General features: G+C 35.5%; 1 protein-coding gene across 2 annotated transcripts in view; it reads left to right on the forward strand.

The window, feature by feature from the left end:
* CACNA2D1 (calcium voltage-gated channel auxiliary subunit alpha2delta 1) overlaps positions 1–20,363 on the forward strand; it is a 504,082-nt gene that overhangs the window by 258,592 nt on the left and 225,127 nt on the right. For both annotated transcript variants that reach the window (XM_081243691.1, XM_081243692.1), the window contains one exon: positions 11,455–11,514. In XM_081243691.1, the coding sequence (XP_081099817.1) occupies positions 11,455–11,514 (60 nt within the window). The remainder of the gene's footprint in view (positions 1–11,454; positions 11,515–20,363) is intronic.

Genomic DNA, 20,363 nt, shown 5'->3' on the forward strand with positions numbered 1-20,363 from the left:
ATCATAGGTATGCATATATGAAACTAAAGATAAATTACAAATATACGTTCTATGACCAGATGTATTTATTTCTATTCCTGTGTCTAATTATGGTCTTTTAAGAGAGTTGAAGCTTTTGGACTCACCTTCTGTTTTTTCTTAAAAACAAAGATTAGCAAAAAAATAATTTCAAAGGTACTTCTCATCTATTATACTACATCTTTTTTTATTAATTATGTCAATTTGCATCATGTTCAATTAAGTAGTATTTTTACTCTTTTCATAGACTAGTAAAACTCATGTGAACTTTGCTGCATTCCTAGATTTTCAGGAAGGCAGAGCCTCACTCAAAGCATCTGATAGTGAAAAATGGTCTTAACACATCTTTTTCCTTCTTTTTAAAAGTGGTTGCATACTTCACCAGTTTTTTTTATATTACCTGCTTCCTACAAAATTTGATCAGTTTCTTATAAGTAAAGCAATTTCTCCCTTTCTAACGTGCATAAACTTTTGTGCTTTTTGCTGTATTTGCCAACCGACATATGAAAAACAAAATGAAGCCTGAAGCCTGTAAAGGTGCCTGCAAATTGTGAGTAGCGGGCTTATAAGAGCTAAGCAAGTTTAACCCACTTGGTATCCTGTATACAAGAAAGAAGGGAAGGAAGAAGGGGAGGAACGAAGGAGAGAACAGTAAAGACCATAAATTAAGGCAGATTAAGGCAGTGTGTTTCAATAATATATTTCAAAGAAAAAAATTGTAAGAGAAGGTAATTTTAGACCGTGGCTAAAGATACAGATATATTGTGCATAATGAAGATGTGGCACATATATACAAGGGAATATTTAGACTTCTGAATCGTCTCCAGTATGTCTGATTTACAAGGTTTGTTTTTTCAAAAAGAGGGCTTTAGGACAAATAGTTTGTTCTCATTTTATTTCCCACAGCTTCAAGAGCTTGCTGTTAAGGTAATAGCATTGTTCTGCTTGAACAATTCTATGCATTTGTATTTTAGAACAGTGCTTCTCAAACTTTAGTTCATATTAGAATCACAGGAAGGTCTTGTTAAAACATAGATTGGGGCTTCCCTGGTGGCGCAGTGGTTGAGAGTCCGCCTGCTGATTCAGGGGACACGGGTTCGTGCCCCGGTCCGGGAAGTTCCCACATGCCGCGGAGCGGCTGGGCCCGTGAGCCATGGCTGCTGAGCCTGTGCGTCCGGAGCCTGTGCTCCGCAACGGGAGAGGCCACAACAGTGAGAGGCCCGTGTACCGCAAAAAACAAAACAAAACAAAACAAAAAAAAACCCATAGATTGATAGGACCCACCCCCAAAGCTTCAATTCGGTAGGTCTGGGATGGGATCTAAGAATATGGGTGTCTAAACTTTTCCCAGGTGATGCTGCCCCTGCTGGTCTAGACACACTTTGAGAAGAGTGCAAAATGCACGCTCAGGAAAGAACTGAAGACAAAATCAAGATTACATCAGTTATTTGATGGTGAAAGTTTGAAGATATGAAGATGGACCAGTGAACATTTTTATGGAAGCAGCCTCAACCAGATATGGTATATCAAGTAGTGGGAAGGATCTGAGATCTTACCCTTCGTGCAAGCTAACAAGCTAGCCAACCGCCATTTCACTGGTTCAGGAGCCTCCCTGAGTTGGACACAAGGGATTTATATGTCCCCACACAGGAGGCAGCATGGGCTTTGTGTTCCCATGGGTAACTTCTGACCATCAAGTCTAGGGGGCCATACTGAGTACCCCAGGTGGACAGTGCCTATGCCATGAGCTTGTGTCACAGCTGAGGAACACTGAACCCTGAACTTGGGAAACCCCACTCTTTTAAAGGGCGCCTACCCGCAAGCCTGCCTAAATTTTACCCCACAGGATTATTTTTATTTTCCTAAGCAACAAATAAATCTGTCCTCTGCCCTGCAGGGAGACACTCTCTGTCTTCCAAGGCTGTTTGCTACACAAACATTCTTGAGAAAATAATCCAGAGCAGAGGCTGTCCCTGCCTCTGTTCACATGCGGTGCAGAAACATGAGAGACCCAAGGAGAATTGTCTCCCAAATGGTGATTGGTTGTAGGATTAATTCAGAGGGAAGAGTGATGACATAATTATAATCATTGAAGAGTCAGAATGGAGGAACTATGGTTCAGGCAGCCAGCATGGACCCAGGTGGCCATTGTGGATGTGGTTTCTTGGATTTCTGAACCTGCATTGGTATTTGACATTTAAGGAATAAGGCAACTGATTATATCAATAGATTAGTTCCAGAATCCTGGAGTGGAATTACGTGGATTAGTCTGGATTCCTGTCACATTCATAACCAAATACTACTAAATTTTAAGGATCAGGTGGTGATGAATTAATCCATCAATTTTTAAGAATTAGGTAGTGATGTATTGATTCAGGAATATGCTTGTCATGTGGGAACAAGTTTTGTGGCCTCTCAAAGTATCAGGTAATGAATGGTGATAATGCAAGTGAACCTAGTTATAAATCTTGATACAACTGAGATAAAACCTCAACAGGGTTTGGAAATGATTACTTATACATTTCTACACACAGCAACTGAGCGTCAGCTCTCTGCCACACATTGTGCAAAATACTGGATGTGTACAGACATGAAAGAACTGTGTCCTGTGCCTAATGAACCCGCATTTAGTAGTTTATTCAAAGTGTGTGTGAGAGAGAGAAAGGAGAGGGAAAAGGAAATGAGGGAGCAGGAAGAAACAGAAAAAAACAGAAAAGATGTAGAGAGATAACTTACATGATGGGAGTCAGGATAGTGTAAGGATAGGGCACTAGTGGGTTATTTTTGTTTCCGTCTATCAAATTGTGCTTCTATTTTGAACGGTGTTTTTCAAAGAGTAATTAAATCCATATGTCTAATATAGCTAAAAATGTTACCCTCTAGAGGAGTGTTTTCAAAGTTTAGTCCATGGAAAAGGTGTATTATATTAATCATGTAGATTTCTGGGAATGATACCAAGTATAGAATCAGAATCTTTGGATGGTTGTGGGGTTGAGTGGGTTTGTATGTGGTCCAGGTGATTTGAACAGGCTTATCTGGTGATTCTTCTCAGGTGTCCAACTGTAGAGCTGATGTAGAAATTATATTCAGTTCAACAGTCTTTTATTGTAGTGTTGGTGCTGTAGAGCAAAGAAAAAGGTAGTGATAATTGCAAGTTGTGTATTAATTTACTTTCACTGCTGACAAGAGGAGTTTTTCTGTTCTTACCAGATGACATCTCCTTTACCTGGCTTATGTATTCCAAGAGTCTGCCAATTTATTTGGAGCTAATTTCATCTCTGAATATTAGACTTGAAGCTCTGTGGTTAATTTCAAAAGCACTTCCTGAATATGGCAGATCCAGGCTGAAATCTGTACAACAAGATCCAGACGCCATGTTCCAAAAGATTTAATTTCCACTGGGCCACAAATAGGAGAATAAATGATGACTGGCTTGATTACAGCAACTTTTATTTATATGTTTTGCATATATTATATGCCCTTAAATCTTACACTAGAAAGAAAAATACTATTCGTATTATAAAATTTTTATTTCATATAACCTGGAATGAAATCAATTGTAGGAAAATGATAGGCCATCTACAAGAAATAATCTGTAACCTTACATTGTACCTTATGAGTACAGTGTAAGATTTGTATATGATTTGCTTAATATAGTCAAAAATTGATGTTTTGCTATTAATCTTGATAATCTTCTACTTATGTCACGGTTCCAGTATGTACAGAAATGTTAAAATATTTGAGTAGACATAAATAGCAAGATTACATACTTTATTTCTACTTGGTCAGTCTACAAATAATTTTAACAAAATATGTATTAAAAGTTATATGTTATGTGGTCTTTTCTGTTTCACTTGAGAAGCAATGCTCAAAAAGACAAACTCCTTTTTTTTAACCCCTGCATAAACTCAAGTAGATGAACTGATGCTAAGTTATTTTACCGGGTTTGGTAGAATTCCTCAAGTCATTGGAATATATTTTTCTAAATTAAAATTGGATTTTATTTTTTAAAAAAACACGTTTTCTTTATCTTGGAATCAATTTGGGACTACCCTGCTAGAAAAATGAAAATGATTTGAAAAAAAGAAAGATAATAATTATAATTATGTGCTCATGTTTCATGTCATTAAAAGCAAAAAGTCTGCAAAAGTATGCTTTAGGCAAGCATAAGTAAAACATAAAAACAGAATTTAGTCATCTGTGTAAGAGTGGGCTTGCTAAGCCATAGAACCATATTGAAAGGGGATTGTCATGTCTTTGGATAAGTTACCTTGCTTAAGTGTTAATTTAGCATCTTTCAAACTGCATGAGTAGCTCCTATGAGAACAGAATGATGGTCTCTTGATGGAGAGATGGAATAGGTAGGACTATGTTTACAAATAAGGCCTGTTCTGTGTTCTGACGATAAGGATGCAGTAAATGCATAGGCTTTTGGTGCTGAAAAGGGCGCTTAGAGATGGTTCCAACTTTGCTTCCCTGAGGGTTCTTCCCTCCTCCATGCATTATCTTTACTTTCCAAAACCACCAGCAAACCATTTCTCGAAACTCATTGACATTAACCAAATCTCTTGTCCAATCTAAACCATCACTTGCAAGGGTGATAGGTTTCACTTTAGACAAATCATTCCCCCCATGAAGCCGGTGGAGTTTCTCTTCAGTATTCAACCTGCATGCAGCCTATTAGAAAGAAGAATCAACAACATCAGTATCAGAAAACGTTCACATAATGAAAAAAAATGCATGCCACACAATGCCAGAGGATACAGACAAATTCATTTATAGTGATTGCTGTGGGTAGGGAAATTGGTCAAGGGATGAATAAGGTGAACTTCAAGGTTATTTGTAATATTTTATTTTTCACATTAAAAGTTATAAAGCCAATTTTAATTAAAGATAAAAATGAATTCTGTGTGATGAATTCCAGATTGTTTGTTTCTATACTTTTCAGTGCTTTTAATCTCCTCCCAAACCAAACAAATAAAAAGACCTAAGGCTAAAACTTGTCATTGGCTAGCAGTACTCATTCTTTTTAGAATCCTTCCTGTTCTTTATTTTTGAGACATTGCCATTCTTGATAAAAGCAATATTTTAAAAAAATTTATTCACCATGTCACTGATTCCACTGTAACTAAACTAAAACTAACAAATGTATATTGTAACCATTAAGAAAGCATCTGTCATGGGGCTTCCTGGTGGCGCAGTGGTTGAGAGTCCGCCTGCCGATGCAGGGGACACGGGTTCGTGCCCCGGTCTGGGAAAATCCCACATGCCGTGGAGCGGCTGGGCCCGTGAGCCATGGCCGCTGAGCCTGCACGTCCGGAGCCTGTGCTCCGCAACGGGAGAGGCCACAACAGTGAGAGGCCCGCGTACCGCAAAAAAAAAAAGAAAGAAACCATCTGTCAAACACTGATCCTATGATGTTAAGTGTGTGTGTGAGTGTATGTTATATAGGATATGATATATGGTATATGAATGTGTGGCAGTTCCCTTTAGAAGCAGGAACGGAGTCCTGTAGTTTTTCCTAAACACTTCTATGTAGCAAGTGCTAAGTAAATGTCTGTTGAATAAGAGGAAATGCACACTGTACTTCTTATCCTCCCAGTCAGGATGTATACTTACCTAGCGATCACAGTCATCAAGTGTCAAAACGTGCCAAAGGTAAAACTCGTCCTAGTTAGCCTATTCAATTTTTATAACTTTTCTCAAATCCCAGTTTCCAGCCTGGCTTCTTTAGCCAATAGATCTTTTTCAAAGTACCAATAATGTTCCTTTATAAAAACGTTTTAAACAGTACATAAGTATAGCAGGTGTGATTTTTAAAAAAGTATAAAGCAATTTCTCTACACGTGAAGATTTTTATACTAAGCTCCTTGTTCACTAGGATATACCAAGTTGTTACAAGGCTTTGGTAGAATTCTGCTGGGTATATATATTTATATGACTTTAAAGAAACATTGTTTATATGTTGTTTTATGTGAATTTAAGTGAACATTTTGCATTGTTTCCCATGATTTGGTGAAAGTTATTAGAAAGAAAAGAGGGGCTTCCCTGGTGGCGCAGTGGTTGAGAGTCCGCCTGCCGATGCAGGGGACCAGGGTTCGTGCCCCGGTCCAGGAAGATCCCACATGCCGCGAAGCGGCTGGGCCCGTGAGCCATGGCCGCTGAGCCTGCACGTCCGGAGCCTGTGCACCGCAACGGGAGAGGCCACAGCAGTGAGAGGCCCGCGTACCGCAAAAAAAAAAAAAAGAGTATTTTTACATTTTAGATGGAACATTATACTAAATATTCATGGAGTTATGATGTTATCTTTTCTATTGAGGTCTTCAAGCTTTCTATCACCTTAAGAAATGCAAAAGAAATGTCACACCTCAATCTTTTTTTTTTTTTTTTAGTATTTCAGGAAATAAGATGAGAAAGCAGAACATAATGATCACCTCTCCTTTCTCATTTTATTTGTAGTAAAAATAAAATGAAATAAACTGAAGAACTCATTTTATTGACTACTGTATTAAACTGCTATATTCCCTAAATTGCATTTGCTTTTGGCCCACCCTATAGTTCCATAGATAAGAGCTTTCTTGCAGAGCAAAATACAGTGAAAACTTAGGGGTCATTAAGATGTTTTCATTCATTTCACTCACTTATGTACATATTGAAGTGGTCATCAGTGATTACAGTTCTAACGTTCTGTTCTAGGTATTTGTAAGATTCAACTGGAAGTAAAACTTTGAGTTTATAATATGCTAGATATTGAGCATACCAATAGAAAATAGATCAAGTAAATATTATTGTTAAATGCTGAAAAATGTTAAGTCCATAGCAGCACCAAAATTTTACCCCAGATCTGATTCAAAAGCTCATGCTTATTTTAACTATAGCTCCAAAATTATTAATGGCACCTGTACACTTTTCTTCAGAACACAGAAGTCTGTTCTTTCCCGTAAGTTTGCTATTTTCAATAGATATTGTTAGACCATTCAAATGATTATCCTGATTCCTTTGATATGTTAAGAACATTTGATGAAGATAAGGAAAACCTGTCAACAGAGACATAATATAATAATTTGTTCATCTTTATTGGGTGTTAACTATTTGAACATTAATCATATAACACACACACATATTTTACTGGTAAGTCTGTTGTGGATAACTATTACCTGCTTATTAGAATGAAAAATCTTGACATACACTAGCCAAAGAAATCATTTTGAATTAGAGATGTTTCTTTGAATGATATTTCAATTCTTGATATTATTAATATAAGTACCAACATTGCTGGAGTCTAACGGAACTGTCATATGATCCCTGAAGATTTACTTTCAAAACTAGCAAAAGAAAATTCTTTGTAATTAAATGTTTCAGAGAACTTTATCTTTCATCTGCAATAAACATACAGTCTAGGAAGCAAGTTATTTACAGATTTAGAAAATACTCTTATTTCCAAGAAAAAAATACATTTAAGTATTGTTCAGGAGAATGATAGAATTATTTCTTTTTATACTGTACAGTTATACTGCTTTTATTAAACTTTCATATCACTTGCCAGATGCAATGCTAGTGGAAGAGATAAAGATACGACAAAAAGGTGAAGGTTGAGAATGAATAGGCCTTCAACAAGGGAGCTGATCTTTCTCTGATCTGATAAAACCTCTCCCATTATCTATTTCTTTCTTTTTTCTTTTTATTTTTTTCCTTGCAGATCACTGCATATCAAGAGCTTTTTCTCTCATTAGCAGCATTCTCTCAGGATCTGAGGGCAAGACTTATGTAAAGATAGTTTCCAAATTGATATATGACATGTTGTGCTGTTTTTAGAATTTGCCTTGAGAAAATTCTAAAAATTACTGGGAAATTTTCCATTAATCTGAAATAGTTTTCTACCAGTGTTTTTTATTTTGATACTACTATGTCTTCATGTATTCTATGAATGCCAAGTGATGTTAACACTTTGATGGGTTTAGTGGGAACTAAAGATTGGTCTTGTGGAATAAGAATAAGCTTTGGAGTCGGAAGGCTTATGTTCAAGTCCATTTTGTTAAACTTGTGAGTCCTTAAAAGTCTTTAAAATGATTTTTTATTTTAAATGCTCAAACCAGTAGGTAGGTAGGGATGTACATATTATTATTACCTTTATGACATTGTATATATACTTATCATTTCATACCCAAAGGATTTGCATATATACAAGTACTGTTTCATTTACAATAAAGCCGTATAATGAAACTTTCTCACTAACCTTAATATGAGCAGAATTTTCAATTTTCTCTTGTAGGTATTTATGCTGAGCTGGGTTTTTTGTTTCTATCTGGTTCTCCGTCTGGTTTTCATGTTTGATACTATATTAAACTGTACTATGAATTAAATGAGAAAAGATACATTTTCTTTTTCTGAAGTAGGTTATTGCTATGGGTCTATATATATATATATAGCTAACTATGGAAACAGGGATGTCTTACTGAGCAAATATTCACATTTTATTAGGTAGGAATTTTATCAGTCTTAACACAATTTGCCTGTGGAATTTAATGGTAGGTCATTGGCTTTAAAAATCAAATGTCACTTGACTAGAATAGAAGTTAATTAGGGACTTGCAGTGTCCAGAAGACATGTCAGTTTTGTATGAGTCATGACTAGCTGGTCTTTTGCCACAAGAAAAAGCACCATCAGCAACTATTTGTATCACTCCCCAAGGTAGGCTAAGTCTCTAAAGTTCTGTATTTTGCTTTGTCGTGAAATCTGCTAGGTAAAAAAAAAAAAAAAAAAAATTATTAATTTCTTCATGAGAAAACAAGATAATAGTAGTGCATTTTCATGATTATGTATCCCTAGATTTCCAAGCTGGGGATATAATATTTAGCAACTTTCCAACTCTAAACTAACCTTTTAAAATACATTTTCTTTCTTATACATAACTACAGGTCTTTAGATTTCTAAAACTATCTCAGAATCTTGCAATAAATATCATTTACTTGATAAAATTAGTGTTTATATATATTAGAAATAAAGATGATTTGGATTCTTCTCGCCCTGAGAGAATTGTCTGATTGTTTGTGACCATTGTTCATCCCTCTTTAACTTTTTTTTTTCTAGAAGTAATTAACTGTGATGATTACTGTCACTCTGGCTTATTAAACATGGATTAAGTTCATATTATAAGCCATGTGATTCTGGGTCAGATCATTAAGTTATACCTTCTCCTCCTCTCCAGAGTAGAGAACAGCATGGTTGAGTTAGGGCTGTTGTCTTGCAACCACGTATGGCCTTGTGGGTGAATGCCCCCCAATGTGTTTTGTTTGTTGGGGTGGCAGCCTCCTTCTGTGTGTCTCGTGAGGAAAACATGTTAATATCCCTCTTCAAGACATTTTAGAGTTCTAATATTTCTTAATCTAAAAAAAATATTTACCTTATTTATATTTTACCCAGTATTTTGTTTAAATTCACAAAGTGCTTACTTTTATTATTGGCTCCCATACATATGAACAATTTAGTTGTTCTTATGTGGCCTGTTAAAAATGAGGGAAGACTTATATTCTGAATTTTGTCAAGAATATGCCTTTGTGTTTATTCTCTCATTCTGTCTTTTCTTTTTCTATCTACCCTACTAAAGTTTTCCTATAAAGAAATGGCTTCCATTTCCATTTGTTTTGCCATTTTATTCACTTTCTTGCAACATTTTTCACACGGAATTTGAGTTTCCAAAAATATTGTGATAAATATTACTGAGATGTATACATGTTTCCCTTGGTTTTTCTCTGTTTAGGTTTTTGACCTTGTAGGGATAGAGAACCTTTTCTGGGTTACTCTCCCTGGTACAGTGTCTTACATTTACTAACTTCTTTTATGTTCCCTTGCTGTCTAGTAGTTGATAAACTGAAACCATTGTCATTTAAGCACACTGGAGAATTTTTCCTTTAAATTAATTTAGCTTAGGGATTCTTAACTTGAGATTTCCCACTAGGCAGTATTTTTTTAGTCATTGGTAATACCTATGTAAGAGTTTAGAAAAATGATTATAATAAATAAGAGGGAATAAAAGCCAATACACTATTATAAAACTAGTCGAAAGGGATGTTTCCATTCCCCAGTGTGGGCTAGACTTCCACATCAAGAGCACACACTGAAGTATAGTTCATAGTGAAAGATCAAAAACGTGAATCAACAAACCACTATGAGATTATACTTTTCTAAACCCTAACCTGATCATTTCTATCTCCTAATAAATGAGTTTAATACATTTATTATATTTACTGATATACTTGTCCCATTTTGCCTGTCTCCTAGCTGTGTGGGGGGCAGGCTACAGTTGAACTCAGTACTCAAAGGGACACAATTTACAAATGGAATCTTTATTGTCCTTCATAGTTAGATAGCTGACATGTATATTTGCTTACTGTCTGCCAGGCACTGTTCTAAGCACTTTATATATAGTATCTCGTTTAATCCTTTCAACAACCCATGAGGCATATCTTGACATTATTCCTATTAGAAAAGGGGAGGAGAGACTTAACTTTTCCGAAGTTTGCACAGCTGGTATGCAGCAGGGTTGATATTTAAACTCAGGCAGTCAGGTTTCAAATCTGTTCTTAATCACTAAATGTTACTGTGTCTTGTGAAAGTTTAGCACACGGAGAACATGATAATAACACTGGAAAGTACAAAGAGAAAACTCTAAAAACTATTAGACAAGGGGGAAAAAAAGAATTTATCCACAGAAAGTCATTAGCAGGCTGACAATAGGCATTTCATCTCCAGCTGAACCTAACGAAATAATATTTTAAAAGTGCTAAAGGAAAATAGGTCAGGCTAGAATTCTCTAATGGCTTTGGCATATAAGAGTGAAGGGGAAATAAAGCCTTTTCAGATGTGTGGATTATGATTGTTTGTTACTCATGGGTATTTGAATAAACTCTTAAGAATGTACTTTAGCAAGGAGAAAATTATTACATTTTTGTGGCTTTTGGTAAAAAACTAAAAATGCTACTAGGAAGGTGCCTATACAGCACTTAGCACATATTTATTGATTCTCATTGTTATTTCCTTTCCAGTTATATAGAAATATATGCTGTAAAGGTATTTATGAAAAGCAAGATTCTACTAAGACTAATATAGTGATCAAAGCTTTAAAAAAAAAAAAACAAATGAAATGTTAGTCATTGATAGAAAGCACTCGAAGTGGACACTACTGCCAGTGATGGCAGAGGTAGTCAACTTAACGGTATTCAAGAATACTATGCTATTTATATTACTGAAGAGTAAATACATATGTATCAACTTTAGTAAATTAAAGTATTATATGATTTAGAATTTATGAATCACGAATAAGGAATCTTTTCTTTTTTATGGGTCTTAATAATTGATTTGAAAACCTAAGCACTGTATAACAATTATGTATTCATATGGTCATTTGAATTCTAAGATTTCTTGTTTTCTTTCCAGCGCCTGGCTTTGGAAGCCGAGAAAGTTCAAGCAGCCCACCAGTGGAGGGAGGATTTTGCAGTAAGGACCCTTTTTAACCACTTGATTTAATAAGTACATCGATGTTTTGTGTTTGGATAATTATGATTGCATTTAATTTTTTTTTTTTAGTGATGGACTCTTAAGGTATTATGGGACCAAAAACAGCTAGCTATACTTCGTTGCTTTAAAAAAATACCTTGAAATATTCTCATACTCAAAGGTATTTATAAAATTAATAACAGAAAAATAACATTAAATTATAGTATTTGAATAATCTTTGTAGGTATTATGAATATGCTAGTTGAAAAACAAGTGAAAGAAGTGACATGCATATTGTAGTCACTTTGACGGTGGGCAATGCAATTAAAGTTAGAACAGATGCATTAAAGCCTCTTAAAATTTAATTTGCTCCACATTAATTAGAAGTTATCCTTCGTCTGCTCTGGCCTGCTTTTAGAAACGTCAGCTGATATTAACTCTGCACGTATTTTTTTGATAAACTGCTTTTGTGCTCCAAGTGTCACTGGGCTAATTATACAAATTGCAGAAATTCTTCTTGTGATGAGTTCCTTCCCTCCTTCCTTCCTTCTTTCCTTCCTTCCTCCCTCCCTCCCTCCATCTCGTCTCTAGCTATCTGTTATATCTTCTTACATCCATGGTACAAAATGAAGAAGCCTGATCTTAATAGTTAAAACACTTCTGTTACATATTTGAATTGTTTCATTTATAGTGAAAATATCTTTAGTTTCTTTTCTTTTTTTTTTAACATCTTTATTGGAGTATAATTGCTTTACAATGTTGTGTTTCTGCTGTATAGCAAAGTGAATCAGCTGTATGTATGCATATATCCCCATATCCCTTCCCTCTTGCGTCTCCCTCCCACCCCCTCTATCCCACCCCTCTAGGTGGTCACAAAGCACTGAGCTGATCTCCCTGTGCTATGCAGCTGCTTCCCACTAGCTATCTATTTTACATTTGGTAGTGTGTATATGTCCATGCCACTCTCTCACTTAGTCCCAGCTTACCCTTCCCCCGCCCTGTATCCTCAAGTCTATTCTGTATGTCTGCATCTTTCTTCCTGTCCTGTCCCTAGGTTCTTCAGAACCATTTTTTTTTTAGATTCTATATATATATATATATATATATATATATGTCAGCATACAATATTTGTTTTTGTCTTTCTGACTTACTTCACTCTGTATGACAGACTCTAGGTCCATCCACCTCAATAAAACTAACTCAATTTCCTTTCTTTTTATGTCTCAGTAGTATTCTGTTGTATATATGTACCACATCTTCTTTATCCATTCATCTGTTGATGGACACTTAGGTTGCTTCCATGTCCTGGCTATTGTAAATAGAGCTGCAATGAACATTGTGGTACATGACTCTTTTTGAATTATGGTTTTCTCAGGGTATATGCCCAGTAGTGGGATTGCTGGGTCATATGGTAGTTCTATTTGTAGTTTTTTAAGGAACCTCCATACTGTTCTCCATAGTGGCTGTATCAATTTACATTCCCACCAACAGTCCTTTAGTTTCTGATCAAAGAAAAATTCTAGACAACTCATTTGGGGGATGTTAACCCCCCTCGCCCCATTTAAAATACAATTAGAGTTTGAGTTAGAGCTTGATAATACTGTTCAGTTGTCTTTGAATGTTTTCCAAGACAGCAATCTCAGATTTGAAGGTAAGAAAGTTGTGGTTCAATAGAACACTAAACTGAGGTTTAGGAGTTGGCACTTTTAGTTTGTGTTTATGTGATTTTATTGTCTATCAAAGGAAAATATAGAAAATGATACTTCATTCACTAATAATATAGGATAACAGTTGAATAGTATTTCATGCTTGATGATTCTGTTATTATTTATTTTTACTGTCTTTTCCACAAATTTATATTTCTTAAGCAAACTCTTAGTCTACTCAGTTGAGACTCTATTTGACTGTCAGTTTGATTCTTTCAATTGAATTGATCATATTGCTTGATTTGTTGGTATCATGTAGGTACTGGCTTAATCCACAATTGTTTGTTATAGGTTCATTAAGAAAGATCAGTTTGTCATCCATAATATATAAAGAAAAAATCAGTGATTAAGTTAAAAACACAACCTTTCTGAGTATAGAGGACAAATTTTCAGCTCATCCAGTGAAGATTTTACAGTGCAGTTTGTTGCTGTTAGATGTAAAGAAAGTAAACCTACATTTTTTTGTGTGTCTTGAATAGCCTCAAAACAGCCAAAGTAATTTATCCCAATAAATATCCATTCAAGAACTAATAATTAGTGACATTTACTTTTCTTCTCCATCTTAGAGGTGGCATAGTACAAGCAGTGTAAAGGCATAATAGTTGTGAAGTTAGACGTTTTATTTTGCCCAGTCTTGGTATATAAATTGGCACTGTTTTAGTTTAAATCCTCAGTACTTCTGAGAATCCAAAAAATCATTAAGTTCATCAAATCAGATTGCATAGTATATAGATTCTATTGTTGTTTCAAAAAGCTTTTCTTGCATTAAGGGAATTTGGTAATATTTCATGTAGTCATTTATTGGTTGTATGTCTTTTCCAGCTTTCTAGGGAGAAATGATGTGTTAAAAGTAACTTTACAAATAGGAATGTAGTATATAAAGTTTCTGTTCCAGATATATTGGCTCATTAACACTAAGTTAACATTTTGGCAGTGATTTATTTTTCCTTACAAAAGTAATGGATGACCACTGTAGATGACACAGCAACTCTCAGTGTGTGCTAGCCATTACTCTATTTTACTGAGTCCAAACCGTCATCAATTGTAAGGCTAAGAAAGAAAAAAAAGAAGCTAATTAAATTGTGATGCACCAACAATTTTAAGCAGTATTCATATTTGTCGGATGTCAAAATGTGTAAAAATTTACCTTGAAATGTAACTCCTTTTATCTGTTCTCTCAGTGCCTATATCCAAACAGAAGTACTGCTAGGAAAAGTCATGCAAGAGGACAAATCAGTTCCACAATGACACAGATACCATTACTAGATCTTCTATGGTTAAATAGAAAATAAATTGTTTACCCAGTAAATGTTAGGAGTTCTTAGCAAATAGTCATCACCGTGTGGGAGAATTCTTGAACAAATTCTGTTCTAAATTTCCCCTTAGATTACCTCACAATTTATTTAGGACTTGTGAATGTACTGATTGACATTAGAAGAGACTGTTAAAGGGAAAACAAATTAGAGAATTTTAGAGCCCTGTCAACTCATTTCCCCAGTACCCTTCCTGATGGACTATAAATGATGTTCAAAGGACACATATCTGTCACAGTTTTCATGTTGACAATTGATATTTTCCCTAAAGTCTTTACAATAGCAGTTCCCTTTGAAATACCGTAGGTGATAGTTGAGATAGTAGTGATTTTATATTTGAAGAATAGAACCTGAATGAAGATTGCCTTCAAATTCAAATAAGTAAATAGTGTAAAAATAAGAGACCCTTTTTCCCTTTTTCCTTTTTTCTTTTCTGATAAACTAGATGATGCTTAAATTCATATACATACAATAAGGTTAAACACATCCTTCAAGACCATAATAAAAATCAAATTCATGCATGGTTGGAAATCAGAAATCATCAACATTAAATGTCTCTTTATTTTGTGATTACCTACAAAACAATCAGAAATTTTGTCAATATCTTAACCAAACATTTTAAAATGTTTAATTTGAAGTTAAATGCTGCCATACTCCAAAAGGTCCTTCTTTTAAACTTTATAAGCCTTTTATCTTTTAAGGCATTTAACTGTATGCATCAGTGCAATATTTCTTTAATGCCACCCTTTAATAATTTAACACTAGGATGATTTAGAAGGCAGAAATAATTTCCTAAAAGGTACATTAACATTTCAAAATGAAATATAATATGCCCATTCTTCCCTCTGGTATAAGTAGGGAAGTTTCATTAACATTACTTAGGCAAAATGTTGATTAACATTCTGTACTCTGTAGTGTAGAGAAATCTCAAGAACAACAACAAAACGCAAAGCACTAAAATGCTGGCAACAAGAAAGGGCTCCTGTAATTCACACTCTCCCTCAGCTCCACTCAATTCCCAGTTGGATGTACAATTGAGGGAACAAAGGGCATACACTCTAAATGGATCAAGATTTATGCCGTCATGCATTTACAAGTTCAAACCAATATTTGTAAATAAACTGTGTCTACCAGCTGCCTTTCAGGTCTGCATGCAACTTACTGGCATTAAAGGGCACCTCTCATGTCACTTATGATGGACAAATAATTTTATTAAGGGCAGGTGGGAGAAGACAAAAGGAGCTTGGAAAATTAATTGTTCTGCCTAAAATAATTGCTATTATTTCTATCGAACAGATCTTTTCCAGTTGCTTTTGAAATCTCTTTTGATTGCATTGCAATGGTTGGTTAACTAAAGCAATTTTGTTTCCAACTAAGCCTGCGATATTAATTGTACGTACACATGTATAAACGTAAGGGGTGCCTAATTTGTATTTTAATAAGTAGGATCTTTATGTATGGCTTATTAGCATCAGCTTGTTATTGTGAATGCTGAGTACAGACAGTCTAGAAATTGGGCAGTAAATAAAACATTTAGGGAGCCCTTTTTAGCTCCAGCTTCACAGAGAAGCTAAATTAGATGGTGGGAATTTTTCTAGTGAAGTTGAATGTTATTGAGTGTTAATCAGGCTAATTTAGTTCTCCTAATTGAGTTTTAATTATATACATATATTTTTTTAAAATTACCTTACTCAAATCATATTTTGAAATGTTGCTTTAAAAGTTGTACTATGTAGGGTCTTCCCTGGTGGCGCAGTGGTTGAGAGTCCGCCTGCCGATGCAGGGGACACGGTTTCGTGCCCCGGTCCAGGAAGATCCCACATGCCGCGGAGCGGCTGGGCCTGTGAGCCATGGCCGCTGAGCCTGCGCGTCCGGAGCCTGTGCTCCCCCACGGGAGAGGCCACAGCAGTGAGAGGCCTGCGTACTGCAAACAAAACAAACAAATATATATATATATATAATATATATATATATATATATAATATATATATATATATATAATATATATATATATATAAAAGTTGTACTATGTAGAATTTTGTGTTTATATGAGTTAAATTAATAGGCACTGGCATTCTGTATTTTATTATTTCATCTATCCTAATCATTTCATGAAATAACGTCACCTCTGTTGATTTCAGCACAAACAATTGTGACTATGGGAACTATGAAATCATACTGTATTTATCTTGGTTACAAAGTATAAAGAGAAACACTATTCTAAATTATAATTGTGCAGGTTCAGGATACGAAAGTGCTGGCTTTTTAGGAATAAAAAGTGGGGAGTACATACAGACAATGGAATATTATTCGGGACTAAAAAGAAATGATCTATCAAGCCATGAAAACACGTGGAGGAACCTAAAATGCATATTACTAAATTAAAGAAGCCCATCTGAAAAGTCTACATACTATATGATTCTAACTATGTGACAGTCTGGAAAAGGCAAAACTATTGCTAAGAAAAAAAAAAAAAAGACAATCAGCCCCAAATGGAGACACATATGCTAAGCCCCACATCACCAAACCATGACTTAACTTACAGTTTCAACTCTCCTAGAAATGGAATCTTAAACCAATTGGTCAGGAATTACCTGATGAGCCCTAGTTAGGAATCTGCCTGATAGACCCCTGCCATCCTCTAAAGGACAGTAACCTTGCAATAACCAACCTGCCCTTTTTGCCTAGTACAATTTCCTTTTCTCCACTCTCTTCTGCTGTAAAAGTTTTTCATTTTGTACAGTTCCTCAGAGCTCCTTTCTATCTGATAGATTGGATGCTGCCTGATTCAAATTGATTTTTGCTCAAATAAACTCTTAAAATTAAAAAACGGGAGGGGGGAGTGGCATTGTCTTAATGAATGAATGAATTTAATAGATTATCAAAATGATTTTAGTCTCTAGCTGGATTTAGTCTTTCTTAGTTTCTACATTTGGTTGAATTGTCCTTTTGGAATCACGAGCTTACATGTTATGCAACAGTTCTTATGTAGAGAAACAATCCATTTTTTACTATTGCTCTTCTTAAAGAGTTTTGTCAGTTTCTCCTCATCATCAAGATAGATGAAAAGGAGCCACAATGCAAAACTGATTTACCCTCAAATTGTGGGAAACCATTTTAGTAGAAAAGAGCCAGGCAAATTCATGGTACCATATTCTTTTTGCTTACACATACATATAAATGCCCATGGTAAGAGCATTATAAGATAGCAGAGTAGAAAATAGTAACCGTGGGCTTTAAATTATTAATTATCCTGGATGATAACCCCTCTCTTTTGTTTCTTGTGTTGAACAAAAGAAGAAGCAAAATATTTATCCAGTAATTACCTAGCCAATAATCTTGGTTTTATTTTTAATAATGTTTAATATGTTCTAATGATCTTCCTGTTCTCAGTATTATTTCTTTTAAAACGAAGGTCACATGATAGCACATGATGATACGTTAGAACTCCCTAAGTAAGACATCATGACCGCATGTCCTGGGATAATGCAAACTTAGATCTAAGTGGAGCTGGGTAAATTTCTTTCTTTCTTTTTTGTCCTGCTCTCAGGAAGGTAGAGAGGAGTTAGAAAGGGCAGGCGTCTCTAACTTGGGAATTGGGGAGGTGGGTGGGGTCTTTATGTTTTTCAAGTCTAATCTGTTGCCTCAGTGTCCTGGTATTGAGCTGATGAAAACATAAATTATTGGGAGATTCCAGGAATTGCTGCCAATATTCTAAAAATTGTAGCCATGAAGAACACACAAATATCAATACCTCATTGATATTTAAGCTAGAGTTATTTATTGCCATCTGCAGGTATCAAATTGTAGTTGTCACAAGAGAGCTTTTGAACTTAGGTATTCCATTAACCTCTCTATAACTTGAGCTACATTTTATTAAAAATTTTGGACGCCACTTATTTGCATTAAGGTGGGGTTTACTCTATTAAAAATGTCTCAACCACAAAAGAAATAAAAAGATGAAGAAAACTGTATAAGCATTACAAATTACTGCATAGTCTACAAAGATTTGCTCTATAAACTTTTGTCCACTTCATTTCCTTATTTAAAAATCTTCAGTTACTTTCCATTTAGCATAAATGATATACAGGCCCTTCATGATCTGGCCCCATCTTATTTTTCATACATTTCTACTGGAACATTTCCCCAGCAGCTATTACCCTTCTCCCGAAATTCTGAGTCCCAAACAGAGAAAATTATTTGATGGTTCCCTAAGACAATATTCTTTCCTTCATCTTCAGACCTTTTGATAACCTCTGCCTAGAAATCCCTCTCATCTCTCCCCAGTTTCCTTTTGCCTTTGATCCAACAAATCTTGGATTTGTTGTCTGTTTTATATGGCCCTCTAATGTCCAGTATATATTCATATTCAAGTATGTACTCCCTGTATAATTTTCCATTTTCCACATTTTTTTCAGCACCAAAATGTAAACTTCCTGGGGATAAGAACTTTGGCTAAAGCATTACTAAAAAAACTGTAGTCTAGTACAATGCATAATAGACATAATAGTACAATGCAGTAGCCTATAAGTAATTTTTAAATTAAAAATAGTTACTTGTAGTGCTGAGGTATCTATTTTTACTCTAAACATTTATTGTCAATTTTACTGGAGAAATTAAAAAAAAAAAACTTGGTTTAAACTGTACTTTTTTAAAGTCTGAATATATTTGCCCATAGCTGTGACACAGTTACAGAACACTGGGCTTGGAGTTATGCAAATCTATACTTCAAATGTTGGCTTTGCCCCTAACTTGCAATGCAACTTTAGAAAAATAACAGTCTTTTGAATATCAGTTTATGTAAAAACTCTTAGTTCTGGGGCTTCCCTGGTGGCGCAGTGGTTGAGAGTCCACCTGCCGATGCAGGGGATGCGGGTTCGTGCCCCGGCCTGGGAGGATCCCGCATGCTGCGGAGTGGCTGGGCCCGTGAGCCATGGCCGCTGGGCCTGCACGTCCAGAGCCTGTGCTCCGCAATGGGAGAGGCCACAACAGTGAGAGGCCCACGTAACACACACACACAAAAAACAAACAAAAAAACCCAAAACAAACAAACAAAAAAAACTCTTAGTTCTGTAGTCTCCACCAGCATAATTATTTTTGTAAGATGCTCTGTGCTTGCCCTATTTCCCTACCAAGGAAGATATTTTCCAGAAACCTTGTGGTATGTCTCAGGTGTTCATGCACAGGTTGACACAAGTCCCTGGATGGCTGTTTGCCTAGTCCAGCAAGTATCTGCCAGCTCCCGTGACTGTGGTGCTCGATTTGCTATCATTGCTCCAGTGAAAGAATACCACTCTGCTTAGGCTGCTGTCAACTGGTGCATCCCAAACTGCAAAGCACTTGAACTTGAGTCATAGTGTACTGTCTGAAGAAAGACGGTGAATGACCCTATTTCCAACCATAGATTTCTTTTCAAACCTAGATAAATCATATTTTAATGTACTATTTAAAAAAGTCAAAGTTCATAAGAAAATCCACAGTGAACAAAATATTAAATTTATTTTTCTTAAAAAAATTTCATTGTGATAAGAACACAGCATGAGACCTACCCTCTTAACAAAGTGTACAATACATTATTGTTGACTTCAGGTACAATGTTGTACAGTAGATCTCCACAGCTATTTATCTTGTGTTGCTTAGTTGAAATTTTATGCCTGTTGATTACTAACTCTCATTTCTCCCTCCTCACCAGCCCCTGGTAACCACCATCCAGTCTTTGATTTTATTAAGTTGACTATTTTAGATAACTCATGTAAGTGGAATCATGCAGTATTTGTCCTTCTGTGTCTGCCTTATTTCACTTAGCTTAATGTCCTTGAAGTCCATGCAT

This window comes from Mesoplodon bidens (genome assembly GCF_964165515.1).
Source record: "Mesoplodon bidens genome assembly, chromosome: 9".
NCBI classification, from domain to species: Eukaryota; Metazoa; Chordata; class Mammalia; order Artiodactyla; family Ziphiidae; genus Mesoplodon; species Mesoplodon bidens.